Below are 16,564 nucleotides of genomic sequence, written 5' to 3'. Positions count from 1 at the left end.
TGGCAGAATTCTTAGAAAGTCCAGTTTGATATGGAATGAAGCATAAATGGTTACACTTTTTTTAAATTCCATTTTCACTCCGAACAAGGCACAGTTCCACTTTGGTGTAGGGGCTACTATCGGGGCCATAAGTTGTAGGGATGCTATGTATGAAGTTGAGCAGCAAGATGTCTGTTCACATTACACTTGAACTTCTGTGTGTGAGTACAGTTGGGAAAGCAGGAACCCGGAAGGGTGTTCCAAAGTCTGGCAGTTCTGAGGAAGAAGCTATTAGAGTAGAAGGTTTTCTTACATCTACTACTGTAGGGGTGGGATTTTGCTGCTTGTTAGGTTTGTTAGGGGTATTTACGTCGAGGGGGCTTGTTGTTTGTCAGAGCATCCACCATTAAAATACTTGTAGAACAGGTAGAGGGCTTCAACATTTCGTCGATGAGGCAGAGGCTGAAGCTAAGATGACAGTTCAGGACCTATCAGGTTGGCGACTCTCTTTTGAACCCAGGAGTGAGAGACTAGTAGCAGATGCACCAGCCCAAATGTGACAACAATACTCCATACATGGGCAAATGGTAGCCTTGTAGAGGTACAGGATACTTTCAGGTGTAAGTAACTTTCACAAAAGAGAGAGCTCTCCTTCATCGCAGTGGTCCTGGCAATGCTTTCAATGTATCTGTTCTAACTCATGTTTCCTGTGAACGTTATGTTGAGGAGTTTAAGAGAATACTTTCAGGTAATGGATCTTTAGCTATTAGTGGTAGAGAAAGTTTTTTGTAATTATTTAAGGAAACAAACTTAGTCGTGGCAGAATTGAATGTGACCATCCATTTTTGTCCCAATTCCACTACAGATTGGAGGTTTTCCTCTAGTGTTTTTGATATTTCATTAGATATGTGTTCATTTGTTTTCCCCTCATGCCTGTTATAGAGCGTGGTGTCATCAGCAAATATACCCGTCTCAGAGATAATTTCATCATTTATGAATATTAGGAATAATAAAGGTCCAAGGATAGACCCCTGAGATACACCCACATTTATATTATATTGTTTAGATGTACAACTGTCAAGGACGACCTGGATTCTTCTCTTATTTAAGAAGGATTTAATTATGTTAAGTATTCGTCCAGTGATACTGTATGATCTGATTTTCCTGAGAAGACCATCGTGCGAAACCCTGTCAAAAGCCTTAGATATATCTAGGGCTACTGCTCTACCATCCCCTGCTTTGTCCAATGTATGGTATATACATTCAGAGATTACAGTCAGGATATCTGCCGTAGAATGGGCTTGCCTAAATCCATATTGTTAGTCGGTCAGAAGTTTAGCAGCTGTATGGTGATGGACTAGAGCTTGTTTTATTATAGACTCAAATATTTTGGCAAAAAGCAGGAGGAGGCTAATGGGGCAATAATTTAATGGGTTAGTTCTTTCGCCAGAATTTTTGTAAACTGGTACCACAGAAGCAATTTAAGCAATTTTAATTCCACTAAGCCTCTTTTCCTTTAACAATTATAAGAAACCTGTTCAACCAACGATTGCCATAAGATGGTAGCATCTTATCGAATACTTCAACATTTAAATTCTTCAGCCTAACATTCACAGTTAACATAAATTGGGAAAAAATACTAGAAGATACTACCAAATTTATTGAAAAGAAGGTGTCCTCCCTTTAATCTCACAGCTTAGAGGATCTTATATTTCTACAAAGCCACCATTTGCCCATGCATGGACTATTGTTGCCACATCTGAGCTGGGTCCAAAAAAGGGCCTCTGATTTAAAAGGTTGCACATTATTCACCGAGTTCCAGCCACTATCCCATCACTGCAATGTTTGTTTTACAAGTATTTGAATGGAATTTGCTCCAACAAGCTTGTTGTACTTATGTTCCCTCAACATAAATATTATCGACCAACTCATTCCCACCTTTTCACTATAGAAGTTTCCAGAATGCTGAAAAGCTCTAATAGCTTCCTTCCTTAAACTCTATGCCTTTAGAATTCTTTTTCCTATCCCTGTTTATCTGACTTTACAACATTAAGAAATTTAAATGTAATACTAACAAATATCTTGCTGCACAACTTCCCACTTACAATGCTCGCATATAGTTCATATTTTGCAGTAATCCTTGACATCTCAGTTGCTATGTTGTTTGGGGGTGAATAAAAGTTGTTTTTAAACAATTACACTAATATCTACATTTTATTTGTAAGAAATTGTGAACATTTGAATCAGAAAAATAATAAACAAAAAGATATAATCTGTTAACCTGCAACATTTCTAAGTCAACTTCTCTACTGTGAACTGACAGAATAATGTAATTCCCAAATTCATTATCTATATGATAGATGAGAATAAATTTTTCAAATGATAAGAAAAGCATGATCTTCTAAAATTCATTATTTTCTTCATTTACTGTTTTTCATCACGTTCTTTATGATGAAAAGAAAGTCACTTTAAAGTGACACCATATTTGATAGGATCATAGAATGAGTACTTTGTCAGATTATTATTGGTGAATATTAAAATTGTATCTTATTAAATATGTTTCTGGTGTTCATGAGGACAAAGAGAGCGAATGTGAGGGAAAGAGTAGAAATTCTATCATCGCGTTCATAATATTGATTAGGATTATATGTACTGATAAATAAAATTGATTGTAAATATTTTTGTTTTTACATATATGGACCAATATTTGGCATAAATGACTGAGTAAACCGTTTTAATTATATATTTTTTAAAGAAAGTTATTCACGTCAATGAAGCAGAACATCTGGCTTTATTTTATGTATAAGTACTTTACTTTTTACATTCAGTTTTTTTTACCTGCTTTCCCTTTTTCATACAAAGCAATTACAGCTGCTGTATCCATTCGTTTGGTTGGAGGCAATGGTCAAACCAATGGCCGTGTTGAAATTCTCTACAAAGGACAATGGGGCACTGTGTGTGATGATCGATGGGATGACAAAGAGGCCAATGTTATCTGCCGAATGTTAGGATACAGGTAACTATTTACATTGTTTTACCATTTCATGTGTAACTGCTTACAAAAATATGTTACATGCAAGATCTTTAGCAAGGTAAATCAACTGTAATGGACAAATATTCAATACTAACAGGACTTGTGCGAATTCAACGGAATAAAAAATATATTTAATTAACAAATATGTTTTGATAAAGCCGATATTTTTCTGGATAGCGCAAAAAAAATTTTTCGAAAAAATTATAGCACACAGCAAATATGAGTTTATTAACATTTTCATGAAAAAAATGTCCATTATATCTTAAATATAGAACTGGTCCAAATGAGATAAATTAATAAATAACGAAATAATATTAATAAAAAATAAGAAAGTAATATTGTACTACATAGTCCAATGCAAATAATAAAATCACATTGTAAGAGCCAATTTTTTACTTTATTCCTTCAGCCCAGCACCACTTGGCAGATAATGCTCGTTTTATTTTTTGCCATGTTTCTTTCGAACGTTCCATTTTTTACATAATGTTTTGCTGATTTCTTTCTTCAGTGAAGAACCACTGCACGTCTAAATCACTACAACGTCTTTTCTTGCACTATTACAAAAATGATCATATATTATTATTACTGTGATATTCGAAAACGAGGTTATATAAAACTCTCTTATTCTTGTCTAGAATTGCCAGATTGGCTTTTTTTAAGTCAAATTTCGCGAATTTAGCCTATTTTTTTAAGTTTGACCATCAACAATTATATTTAACCTTTTTCAAAGCGTAACGTATAGACTAATTAAGGAAGGAACAAGCAGAATATTATATAACCAGAAAAAGAAAAGAAAGATCTAGAACATTCTTATAAGTTTATTATTATCTCATATTAATTATCTACGGATACGTGTTTCACCATCCATAACTCATTAGCATGACTATACCTAGATCTAGATACACACACGCGTGCACACACATACATGACGAAGAGGCCAATGTTATCTGCCGACTGTTAGGATATAGATAGTTATTCACATTGCTTCATTATGTGTGTGCATGTGTGTGTGTGTGTGTGCATGTATGTACACATACACGCACACACGCACACCACACACACACACACACATACATACATACATACATACATACACATTCCAAGTTAAGAATATTCAGAGCATGAATTATAACAAGGTTTATACAAGAGTGCTCAATACAAATTAAAGAATGGGATACTTTTTATTTGTTTTTACATAAGCATATATGTATCGTTATACAATCATATATGTTTGACACAACTAGTTATAACTAACTAGAGATATCATCAAACGATGTTGCTTTTCCAAAAGTTCAGTCCTTAATCTTAATCTGAACTTTTGGAAAAGCACCTGATCAAGTCTCTAGCTATCTATAACTAGTTTACTGAGTTTAATTAGTTTACTCATGATTTTGTAGCGATATCTAAATGTTTATGTAAAAACAAATAAAAAGTATTATTTAATATAGCAAAAGTACCCGTCGTTGACTGGGTTCAAAAACAGGCTACAGAAAATGAAAGTAGGATAGGTTATGAAAAGGAAGGGTTGTAAAGAGATAGCTTCGAATTTGGGGGTATCAAAACCAAAGCAAAATATGATGAAAGTAAAAATAAAATAGATAAACCCTATAATTTATTATACCATACCTGTTCACATTAAAACACTTATCACAATATTCTGTGGATCTATATTAAAAACCTTGTTATACTTTGTGACATATTTCCATTCTATGGAGGTCAGGTGCGAACGAACACCCCATAATTTTATTATACCATATTTCTTCAAACTGAAACATAATTATCAAAGTATACTTACGCAGATAGATATGAAGAGTCTTTATTAAAGTTTGTGTCTATTTCCATTCTATGGAGGCCAGGCGCGAACGCAGACCCCACAATTTTATTATTTATCCCTATTTAAGTTAAAATATATTTATCAAAGTATTCTTATGTACATCTATATCAAAAACACTTGTAAACGTTTTTTTTAATTTTTTAAATTTTTACTTCCATACATCGTGGACCAGATGCGAACGCAAACCCCACAATATTAATGAACCACCGTTCTGCCAGATCAAACATACCCATGTCTCGATACATATTCTATCATTATATGTAATCAGTTTTTTTTAAATAGTCACCCATATAGGAGCCTATTCGTGACCAGACACACACACATACACATACATACACAGACATTCAGCTATATATATATATATATATATATATATATATATATATATATATATATATATATATATATATATACTAGCAGGGGGGCTGGCTTTGCGCAGTCGTAAAATACCCTTAAATATGATATTTTAATTTGTCCAGATTTCGTATATATTATTATAGAGTCGTGATTTCAAAAGCAAAAATAAAAAAGTATTTGAGTGCCATCAGCTAGAATCGAAACCGAAAATAAATTGTAGCATTCAAAGCTGGTGACGTTATCACTTCACCAACATGACATTCATATGAACTGATTAAAATAATAAATTACAAATAAACTAAGATGAATGCAAAAGATGTCTAATGAATTTTTCAGTTTTCACCCATTTTTGACTCCTTAAAAACTATTTAAACCAGCTAAAGACCCATAAAACTCATTTATATGATGTATTCCCAATCAACGATCCATAAAAATAATATATATATATATATATATATATATATATATATATATATATATATATATATATATATATATATAGTGTTATAATGGAATAATTCCAGAGGAAATCCGGGTATGAGAGCTCAGTGTGGTAAACAGAGCAATAACATAAAAAATATAACACGGAAATTACATAATTGTCGATGCAATAATTTATTTAAACCTTATGGTATTTTCAAGCATCTAAACTAGACAATTACATTTTTGATAGTGAAAGAAAGAAAGAAAAAGAATCGGGTCTCGACCGTCAAAAAACCAGAGGGGGTGGTAGTAGCAATCCACTTAATACATTTTATAGAGAGGGTGGGAGGGATTTCTTAAAAGAAACCAACAACAACAACAACAAAAAAAAACAGCAAAAATATTATGACACTTATAAACGGCAGTTCGATGTAGCCACAGATACACACACACACAACACACATACACACACCCACACACACATACACACACACACGCCCCTAAATATGCACGTTCTTACACGTAAATGCCTTGGCACGCGTTTACTAACCTAGGAAGAAGGGGGAGAAATATACGGATATAGAGAGAAGGAAATAGAATAAACAGCGCGTAATGGAAAAAGAAGAAGAAAAAAAGGAGAGAGTGACCAACCGCTGCCTGTCATATGGTTTCATTAGTCTAGAATCTCTGAGAAAGATAAGTAAGGGAAAGAAAATGGCGATTATACTCGCGTCCTATAGTTAATTGAGTCATGGAAAGTAAGTTTATTAAAAGATAAATAAAAAAAATAAAAAAATTTTATATACAAAGTTGTAAAACTATTTGTATGTTATCATGTTAAAATTAGTTAGAACTAAATATTATCTTATAATACATTTTAATATTGTATTTGTAATATATTACTATGAATTCAAAAAATTGAGTCTTATGTAGTTAATATTTTATATATTTTTATGTAATTAATTTTATTGGTGATTATAGCGGTCGTTGTAATTTTTATCACTAATATTTCACTTCTTAATTTATTAAGATGCAGAAAATTGCAATATTAGTCGCCCCCAATTCGATAGGACGTATATAGTTTCGGTTAATATATACTTTAATTCATTCCGTACACAAAAGTACTTTCATGCACGCATAAAGAAATAAATAAAATAGTTATTATTTTAAAGTTATGTGTTAATTTATATTAAATCTAATAATGTCTAGTGGTAGTATTTGATCTTTTTGACTTAACTCAGTTTAATAACTAATGTATTATCTGCAGAGAAAAATTATTTTCTTAAAGCTATCTCATATATTTATAAGTAATTTGGATAGAGTACACCCAACTTAGATTTCGGACAACAAATCATCAAGTAGTTATTATCGAGTATATACCGGACAGCACTATAATTGCCAGTGGGGTGGGGTGGGAGGGTTTATTGTAAGTAATCTAGTGGTGTTAAATTATTAAAAAATATTAAAAAATGAGAACCGATCCCCAGTGATTTCATGGTCAATCCTATGTTATTCGGATGTTCCAAACGGCTTTAGGCAGAGATGCAGTTTATGCCTCGAGGAAAAAATAGGACTCCTGAAGTACGAACACAATAATCTCCTAAACAAACGAGATGAACTGATGGCCAGATGTAGACATAAATGTAAATTTAAAATAACCAATAACTCCAGATCCGACGAACAGATAATTCTATAACGGTAAAGACACGGAATTTAACACCACTAGATTATTTACGATAAACCCTCCCACCCCACCCCACTGGCAATTATAGTGCTGTCCGGTATATACTCGATAATAACTACTTGATGATTTGTTGTCCGAATTCTAAGTTGGGTGTACTCTGTCTAAATTACTTATAAATAAATGAGATAGCTTTAAGAAAATAATTTTTCTCTGCAGATAATACATTAGTTATTAAACTGATTTAAGTCAAAAAGATCAAATACTACCACTAGACATTATTAGATTTAATATAAATTAACACATAACTTTAAAATAATAACTATTTTATTTATTTCTTTATGCGTGCATGAAAGTACTTTTGTGTACGGAATGGATTAAAGTATATATTAACCGAAACTATATACGTCCTATCGAATTGGGGGCGACTAATATTGCAATTTTCTGCATCTTAATAAATTAAGAAGTGAAATATTAGTGATAAAAATTACAACGACCGCTATAATCACCAATAAAATTAATTACATAAAAATATATAAAATATTAACTACATAAGACTCAATTTTTTGAATTCATAGTAATATATTACAAATACAATATTAAAATGTATTATAAGATAATATTTAGTTCTAACTAATTTTAACATGATAACATACAAATAGTTTTACAACTTTGTATATAAAATTTTTTTATTTTTTTATTTATCTTTTAATAAACTTACTTTCCATGACTCAATTAACTATAGGACGCGAGTATAATCTCCATTTTCTTTCCCTTACTTATCTTTCTCAGAGATTCTAGACTAATGAAACCATATGACAGGCAGCGGTTGGTCACTCTCTCCTTTTTTTCTTCTTCTTTTTCCATTACGCGCTGTTTATTCTATTTCCTTCTCTCTATATCCGTATATTTCTCCCCCTTCTTCCTAGGTTAGTAAACGCGTGCCAAGGCATTTACGTGTAAGAACGTGCATATTTAGGTGTGTGTGTGTTGTGTGTGTGTGTATCTGTGGCTACATCGAGCTGCCGTTTATAAGTGTCATAATATTTTTTTTGTTGGTTTCTTTTAAGAAATCCCTCCCACCCTCTCTATAAAATGTATTAAGTGGATTGCTACTACCACCCCCTCTGGTTTTTTGACGGTCGAGACCCGATTCTTTTTCTTTCTTTCTTTCACTATCAAAAATGTAATTGTCTAGTTTAGATGCTTGAAAATACCATAAGGTTGAAATAAATTATTGCATCGACAATTATGTAATTTCCGTGTTATATTTTTATTTTATATATATATATATATATATATATATATATATATATATATATATATATTACAATTTATTATATTGTATGTTTTATACTATAATTAGTACTACTTAAACAATCCCTTTATTCTTAGAAATAAAAATAATTTAACAGTACCTCAGCTTAGGGCCATGTGTTTGTTCTGTCCCATTTTTGTGAAGCTGGTAATCCGCAACATAAAAATCTCGACCTTTTGTTTAGCTTCGCCTTCATGGGGAAGCAAGTAAGCAGGGATTTGACACCATTTTAGCCATCGGCAAATGACACACAAGTACTGTGAGAGAGGTAGTGTTAATTTGTTGTGGGAATACATCATATAAATGAGTTGATATGTGAATGAGAAAAAGGGAGTGTGTATGAAAACGATCCAAGTAAGCGAAAGAACAGTGCAAGCAAAACTAAAAGAGAGACCATATCCTCATATAACTCTTGCGTGCGAGCACACATATCTCCTAACTTGGACATTTGTAAATCGTTGTTGATAACACCGAACGGCTTTTGTTTTTCTAAATGCCATCATGCCATGAGGGATAAGTTTTTAAAAATATGTCTATCATGATAAAGACGAGATTACGTCAAAAAGTATTTTGATTTATAAACAAATAAATGTTTATTTTTGTAAAAAAAAATCTGCGTTAAATTGGCTTACTAAACTTAAATTAAAAAAAAAAAAAAAGGTTGCACTGAACTAAAACTTCAATTGATAAAATAAGCTAGACTTGTCTGTAATTATTTGCCACCTCAAGTTGTAAATAATGCAAATCCAGCTCTTAAAATGGGCACTCTAAATTGCGACCAAACAAAAGAATACCTTAGTCTCTGAGTATTTTTCTCCTTTTGCCAGACGTGTTAAACACATTTTTTTTTAATCCATTATATTGTGCTTGTTGACGGTAGGTCATTATTACCACAAAGAATAATAAAGTCTATCCATGCAAAATAATAATTTTTAGTTAACAACTTGTCATGACAGTATGAAATAAAGTGTTAGTAAGAATGAAAGTTAAAAAATTCTAAGGACCTTCTGATGAAAAAAAGGTGCTTTTTTATTCGGGGAAATTTAGTACACATGATATTTTGATTGATTTAAATATTATAGTCATCTCGATGCGTGTTTATGTCTGTTTTGTTAATGGGTACTCAATTTACAGTGTGTATATGTTGACGTTGCGTTTAGTAGTCTGTGAAAGTCTCTCTTTATGTGCTAATTGCTGAGGGTCCTTTTGTTCCCTCAATACAGCTGAATTGTGATGTATGATGGCTGAAAAGTCAGAAAAAAAAAAGAAAAAAGAGATGCTGCATTTGAGATTTAGAAGCGAATATTTCTTGCGCTGTGATTGATTAAAACAAACTGTTTATTTAACCTTTTGTCCAAGCGAGAGTCTATACATAAAAAAATATTCACTGCCGCTGCTACTTTGAAAATGTTCTTTTTAGTTTAAAGTTAAATTCAATGTATACTGGAGCGTCTCGGCATGTAATTGCAAAAGCATGTATTGAATAGATGAAGATTTTATTTCATATTTCAAATGCTTGTAAACGTCAATTCGTTATAAAGTAACTTATTTATTATAACTATATAATTATAGTTTATTATAACTATATAATTATCATTATATTATTACGCTTATCGCTCCGTCCGTTATCATGCTGTGCATCCCTAAAAAAAGTAAAGTGGAATATTCCAAATAAACCTTGTCATCCTAAAAAATTAAAAAAACAAATTGATGTCGCTGTTGAGGCAAAGCTAATAAAAATGATTTGTCTTTCTTGGTCTTTTGGCTAAGATCAGAGTGTAGTATCTGTTCTTCAGGTGCTACATTTCAATTTCTTCTCTCTCAGTGGAAGAGAAATTCTTTATGACTAAGACAATTTTTTCTCCACGTTAACAAAACGACCCTGGTGTTTAAATCTGTCACGTGGGGAGGCATTGTGAATAGGTACTATGTTTAATGTAACAAAGTTTTAATATTAAAAAAGTAACTGGAAAAAGTTATTTCTGATTTAATTACAAAATGCACTGGAAGTGTTACTCCTGAATAATTATAAAATGCCCTGGAAAATGTCCCTTCTGATTATTTTTTTTTGTTTACTTGCCTCCCCATAAGGCCGGAATTGGACATGAGGTCGGTTAAAAATTTAGGGGGAAACCAGCTCCCCAAAAGGGGCTCTCTGGTCAATAACAAAAATAAGAATTGTTTCAGTAATGAAGGATTTCTCCTCCATTAACCAAGGCCAAAAAATGGGGGGATTTAAGTCACTGGAATGCTGAAACTCATAGTACACTCAGACATTCATGTTGAAGCAACGGTTATCTAATCTCTAACCGTGTTAATGTTTTTATGTATTACTTTCGAAAAGCTGCTGAAACAGTTTATGATTTAAACATTACTTTATTTCAAGTATATTTTAAGCAGTGGGTTACGGGATATGAAGTCAGTCCCGGTAATTACTCAAATCGTTTACGATTTAAACATTAATTTATTTCATGTATATTTTTAACAGTGGGGTGGGGGATATTAAATCAGTCCCGAAAATGTGTGAAACCGTTTACGCATTACACATTGCTTTATTTAATGTATATTTTTAACATTTGGGTGGGAAATATGAAGTCGGTTCCGGAAATTTACGTTTTGGACATTACTTTATTTAATGTATATTTTGAACAGTAGGATGGGAGATAAGAAGTCGGTTGCTGAAATGGCTGAAAAAGTTTACGATATATACATTACTTTATTATATGTATATTTTAAACAGTGGGGTGGGGATTATAAGTCAGTCCAGAAATGGTTGAAACAGTTTACTATTTACATATTATATTATTTCATGTATATTTTTAGCAGCGGGTTGGGGATATAAAGTTGGTCCCGGAAATGGCTGAAACTGTTTACGATTTAAACATTAATTTATTTCATGTATATTTTCAACAGTGGGGTGGGGATGTAAAGTCGGTCCCGGAAATGGTTGAAACAGTTTACTATTTAGACATTACATTATTTCATGTATATTTTTAGCAGTGGGTTTGGGATATAAAGTCGGTCCCAGAAATGGCTGAAACAGTTTACTATTTAGGCATTACATTATTTCATGTATATTTTTAGCAGTGGGTTTGGGATATAAAGTCGGTCCCGGAAATAGCTGAAAGAGTTTACTATTTAGACATTACATTATTTCATGTATATTTTTAGCAGTGGGTTTGGAATATAAAGTCGGTTCCGGAAATGGCTGAAACAGTTTACTATGTAGACATTACATTATTTCATGTATATTTTTAGCAGTGGGTTTGGAATATAAAGCCAGTTCCAGAAATGGCTAAAACAGTTTACTATTTAGACATTACATTATTTCATGTATATTTTTAGCAATGGGTTGGGGATATAAAGTCGGTCCCAGAAATGGCTGAAACAGTTTACTATTTAGACATTACGTTATTTAATGTATATTTTTAGCAGTGGGTTGGGGATATAAAGTCGGTCCCAGAAATGGCTGAAACAGTTTACTATTTAGACATTACGTTATTTAATGTATATTTTTAGCAGTGGGTTTGGGATATAAAGTCGGTCCCGGAAATGGCTGAAAAAGTTTACTATTTAGATATTACATTATTTCATGTATATTTTTAGCAATGGGTTGGGGATATAAAGTCGGTCCCAGAAATGGCTGAAACAGTTTACTATTTAGACATTACGTTATTTAATGTATATTTTTAGCAGTGGGTTGGGGATATAAAGTCGGTCCCAGAAATGGCTGAAACAGTTTACTATTTAGACATTACGTTATTTCATGTATATTTTTAGCAGTGGGTTGGGGATATAAAGTCAGTCCCGGAAATGGCTAAAACAGTTTAGGATTAAAACATTACTTTATTTAATGTAGATTTTCAACAGTGGGGTGGCGGATATGAAATCAGTCCAGGGATTGAATGAGATGTGCAAATATATACTATCAGAAAGCGTCGCCCAGTATTGAATGAGATAGGTTGAAAACATATAGTAGCAAAATACCCAGCATCGCCCGGGATCGAATGAGATAGGTGAACGATATTTATTAGCAGAATATGCGACGTCACCCGGGATTGGATAATATAGGTGAAACATATATGCTATGAGAATACCCAGAATTTATTTATTTGTTTGTAATTAAATAATCAGCCCAGGCAATATATCGAAGTTATTATTTAAGTAAGGGGGAGCGACATAGTGGGTTAAAGTTATGAAAATTATTGTCGAAATTAGTAACATATCCAATAATTATGAAAAATGATGAAATGTGAGTTACTTGATTGGTGTGTTTGTAATAATATAATAAGTTTAGACAATATATCAAATAGATTATATAAATAGGAGGGAGAAGCATAATGTGGGTTTTTAATTATAAAAATTATTGTCGAAATTAGTAACATATCCAGGATTATGAACAAAGATTAAATGTGAGTTAATCGATTGTGTGTTTATAATAAAATAATCAGCCCAGGAAATATATCAAAGTAATTATGTAAGTAAGAGAGAGCGATAAGGATGGTTTAAATTATGAAAAATAATTGTCAAAATTAGTAACATATCCATGAATTATGAAAAATGATATGTTATTTAATGCATTAGTGTGTTTGCAATAAAATAATCAGACCAGACAATATATCAAAGTTATTATTTTAGTAAGTGGGGTGATGATGTGGGTTAAAATGATGAAAAATGATTGTCGACATAAGTAACATATCCAAGAATTATGAAAAATGACGAAATGTGGATTAATTGATTGGTGTGTTTGAAATGAAATAATCATCCCAGATAATATATCAAAGTTATTATGCTTGTAGTGGGTGGTTGATAATGTGGATTAAAAATATTAAAAATAATTGTCGAAATGAGTAACATATCAAAGAATTAAGAAAAATGATGAACTGTGAGTTAATTGATAATTATGTTTTTATGAAATAATCAGCCCAGAAAATATATCAAAGTAATTTTTTAGTAAGAGAGGGCGACGAGGATGGTTTAAATTATAAAAACTTATTGTCGAAATTAGTAAGATATCCAATAATTATGAAAAATGATGAAAAATGATTTAATTGATTGGTGTGTTTATAATAAAATAATCAGCCTAGACAATATATCAAAGTTATTATATAAGTAAAGGGAAAGAAGATAAGGAGGGCTTAAATTATGAAAAATTATTGTCGAAATTAGTAACATATCCAAGAATTACGAAAAAAATGATGAAATATTAGTTAATTGATTGGTGTGTTTGTAAGGAAATAATCAGTCTAAACAATATATCAAAGTTATTATTTAGTAATGAGGGAAGGGCGAAAATGTGGGTTGAAATTATGAAAAATGATTGTCGAAATAAGTAACATATCCAAGAATTATGAAAAATGATTAAATGTGATTTCATGCATTGGTGTGTTTGTAATAAAATAATAAGCCCAGACAATATTTCAAAGTTATTATTTTATTAAGAGGGGGCGATAATGTGGGTATAAATTATGAAAAATGTTGGTCGAAATTAGTAACATACCCAAGAATTATGAAAAATAATGAAATGGAGGTTAATTGAATAGTGTGTTTGTAATGAAATAAGCAGCCCAGCAAATGTATCAAAGTTATTATTTTAGTAAGGTTGGGCGACAACGTTGGTTTAAATTATAAAAAAATATTGTCGAAATTAGTAACATATCCAAGAACTACGAAAAATGATGAAATGTGAGTTGATCGATGTATGTGTTTGTAATGAAATAATCAGCCTAGAAAATATATCAAAGTTATTATTTTAGTAAGGTGTGCGATATGGTGAGTTTAAATGATGAAAAATTATTGTCAAAATTAGCATTAAATCCAAGAATTATTAAAAATGATGAAATGTGAGTTAATTAACAGTTGTGTTTTTTATAAAATTATGAGCCGATACAATATATCAAATTTACTATTTTAGACAAGGGAGAGGCGATAATGTGAGTTGAAATTATGCAGAATTATTGTCGAACATAGTAACATATTCAATAATTATGAAAAATGATAAAATGTGAGTTAATTGACCGGTGTGTTTGTAATGAAATAATCAGCCCAGGAAATATATCAAAGTTATTATTTTAGTAAGGGGGCAGTACAGTTTTAATAAAAAAACTAGAATATGATTGTGCCTTCATTCATGCTAAATAGAACGCTCACAGCATGCCCGGCAACAATATATTGCAGAGGAAAAATGCTGCTGTGGAATTTCCACAGGTCCCGCTAGTAGTTTATTATAACAATAACTGGTTAAATTGTTGTAATACATGCAGATATTTTGCATTTGTATTTTGAGGGATTTATATTTTATTGTATTTTGAGGCATGTTATTGTGGTATTATTGATTTATATAAAAATTTCTCCAAATTCCTTTAGTCATAAATGAAAGAGCCCCCATGTTAAAAGTCTTCCTGGCCGGAATAAGTAATTTTTTGATAAATAAAAAACTAAAGCGAATTAAATTTTAAAAAGAAACAAATTGATAGTTGAAATCAAATATCAATTTGTCAGATACAAAGTCATCTCTATCACACTTCAAGAATTTGATTGATTTAATATTGTGAAAATAAATATACAACTATGAAGTATTGCAGTCCTATAGTACCCCTACATGAACTGCCTTTGTTAAAATGGCTACTCTTTTCTCTTTATTATTCTTATTGTTAATTGTTGTAATGTTTACAATGATTGAAATGTTTCAAACCTTTTCAAAATATTCTTCAAAGAAAGTTTTTGTAATGATCAAATAATAAAGTGAACAATTTTTATTTTCATTTTATTCCTTCATTATTTCAGTTTTTCTCTAAAAACACTAATTTTTCAGTTTTTCATCATCTTCTAGCTTTATAATCAAATATATGAACATTTTTTCCAACCATTACTATTTATAGTGCTGGTACAGCCCAGCTAAATGGAAGATATGGACCCGGTACGGGAAACATATGGCTTGATGAAGTCAACTGCTTAGGAAATGAAACCTCAATTCTGCAATGCAATAATACAAACTGGGGTCAACATAACTGTGTACATTCTGAAGATGCTGGTGTTGACTGCAGTAAGTACTTGTAGATTTTTTCGAATTTATTTCCTAATGAAATTCAGAATTTAATTGTATCAATAACTAGCCGGATTTATTCATCAACGTTTTGTAAAAGCATGATGTGACTAAAAATTATATATATATATATATATATATATATATATATATATATATATATATATATATATATATATATATATATATATATATATCGTGAACTTTCCTGCCGATCTTGCCATATGAGGTTCTCGCAACATCGTCTATTAACACATACACACACATATATGTTATGTATTTTTATTATTAGTTATATATATATATATATATATATATATATATATATATATATATATATATATAAATATACATATATTTACAAGACAAATAAATTTAAGAAATAATTATTCAACATAAACCAACAATTTTGTGTATGATCATTCTATATATATATATAATGATGATGATTGCGACGTCTTGTCAGAGAAATGCCACTTCCTCAGTCACTAAATGTCCATGTGCCTGAAGATGACTTTTCAGTCCTGCCAGCACTTGCACACCCTCATGCAGACATGACATTGAAGATGGTCATTGGTTTCGATGAAACCAGAAGCAACAAAATTCATATCATTGTGCGGTTTCATGACACACCTCACAGATTCAAAGATCATCACGATTGAACGGCTCTCCTGAGTTTCGCTCGGTCTATCTTAGTTGCTTCAAAGTGTTCTGCGCCCCTGTATATCAGTGCCCTCCATTGCTTGCGATCATATTCTAGGGACTCCCAACAACATGAACATGAAAGCTCATGAAACTCTCCTTCTTATCAAAATGTTTTGTGCACTTGTGTCGAGGTCTTTTGCCAAGAAGGAGCTCACCATAAGACAACTGTTTTGGGAGTCGATAGTCAT

The 16,564-nt window shown here is 31.4% G+C and overlaps 1 protein-coding gene across 6 annotated transcripts in view; it reads left to right on the top strand.

The window, feature by feature from the left end:
• The window catches only part of LOC145252658 (scavenger receptor cysteine-rich domain-containing protein DMBT1-like), a 488,297-nt gene that overhangs the window by 310,866 nt on the left and 160,867 nt on the right, over window positions 1-16,564 (top strand). For all 6 annotated transcript variants that reach the window (XM_080112426.1, XM_080112429.1, XM_080112430.1 and 3 more), the window contains 2 exons: window positions 2,842-2,995; window positions 15,508-15,671. In XM_080112426.1, coding sequence (XP_079968552.1) covers window positions 2,842-2,995; window positions 15,508-15,671 — 318 coding nt within the window. The remainder of the gene's footprint in view (window positions 1-2,841; window positions 2,996-15,507; window positions 15,672-16,564) is intronic.

The sequence above is a fragment of the Euprymna scolopes genome, chromosome 29 (assembly GCF_053919585.1).
Source record: "Euprymna scolopes isolate OS-2025 chromosome 29, ASM5391958v1, whole genome shotgun sequence".
Lineage (NCBI taxonomy): Eukaryota > Metazoa > Mollusca > Cephalopoda > Sepiida > Sepiolidae > Euprymna > Euprymna scolopes.
Note: the sequence above shows the minus strand (reverse complement) of the source record. Positions and strands in the feature narration are given on the sequence as shown.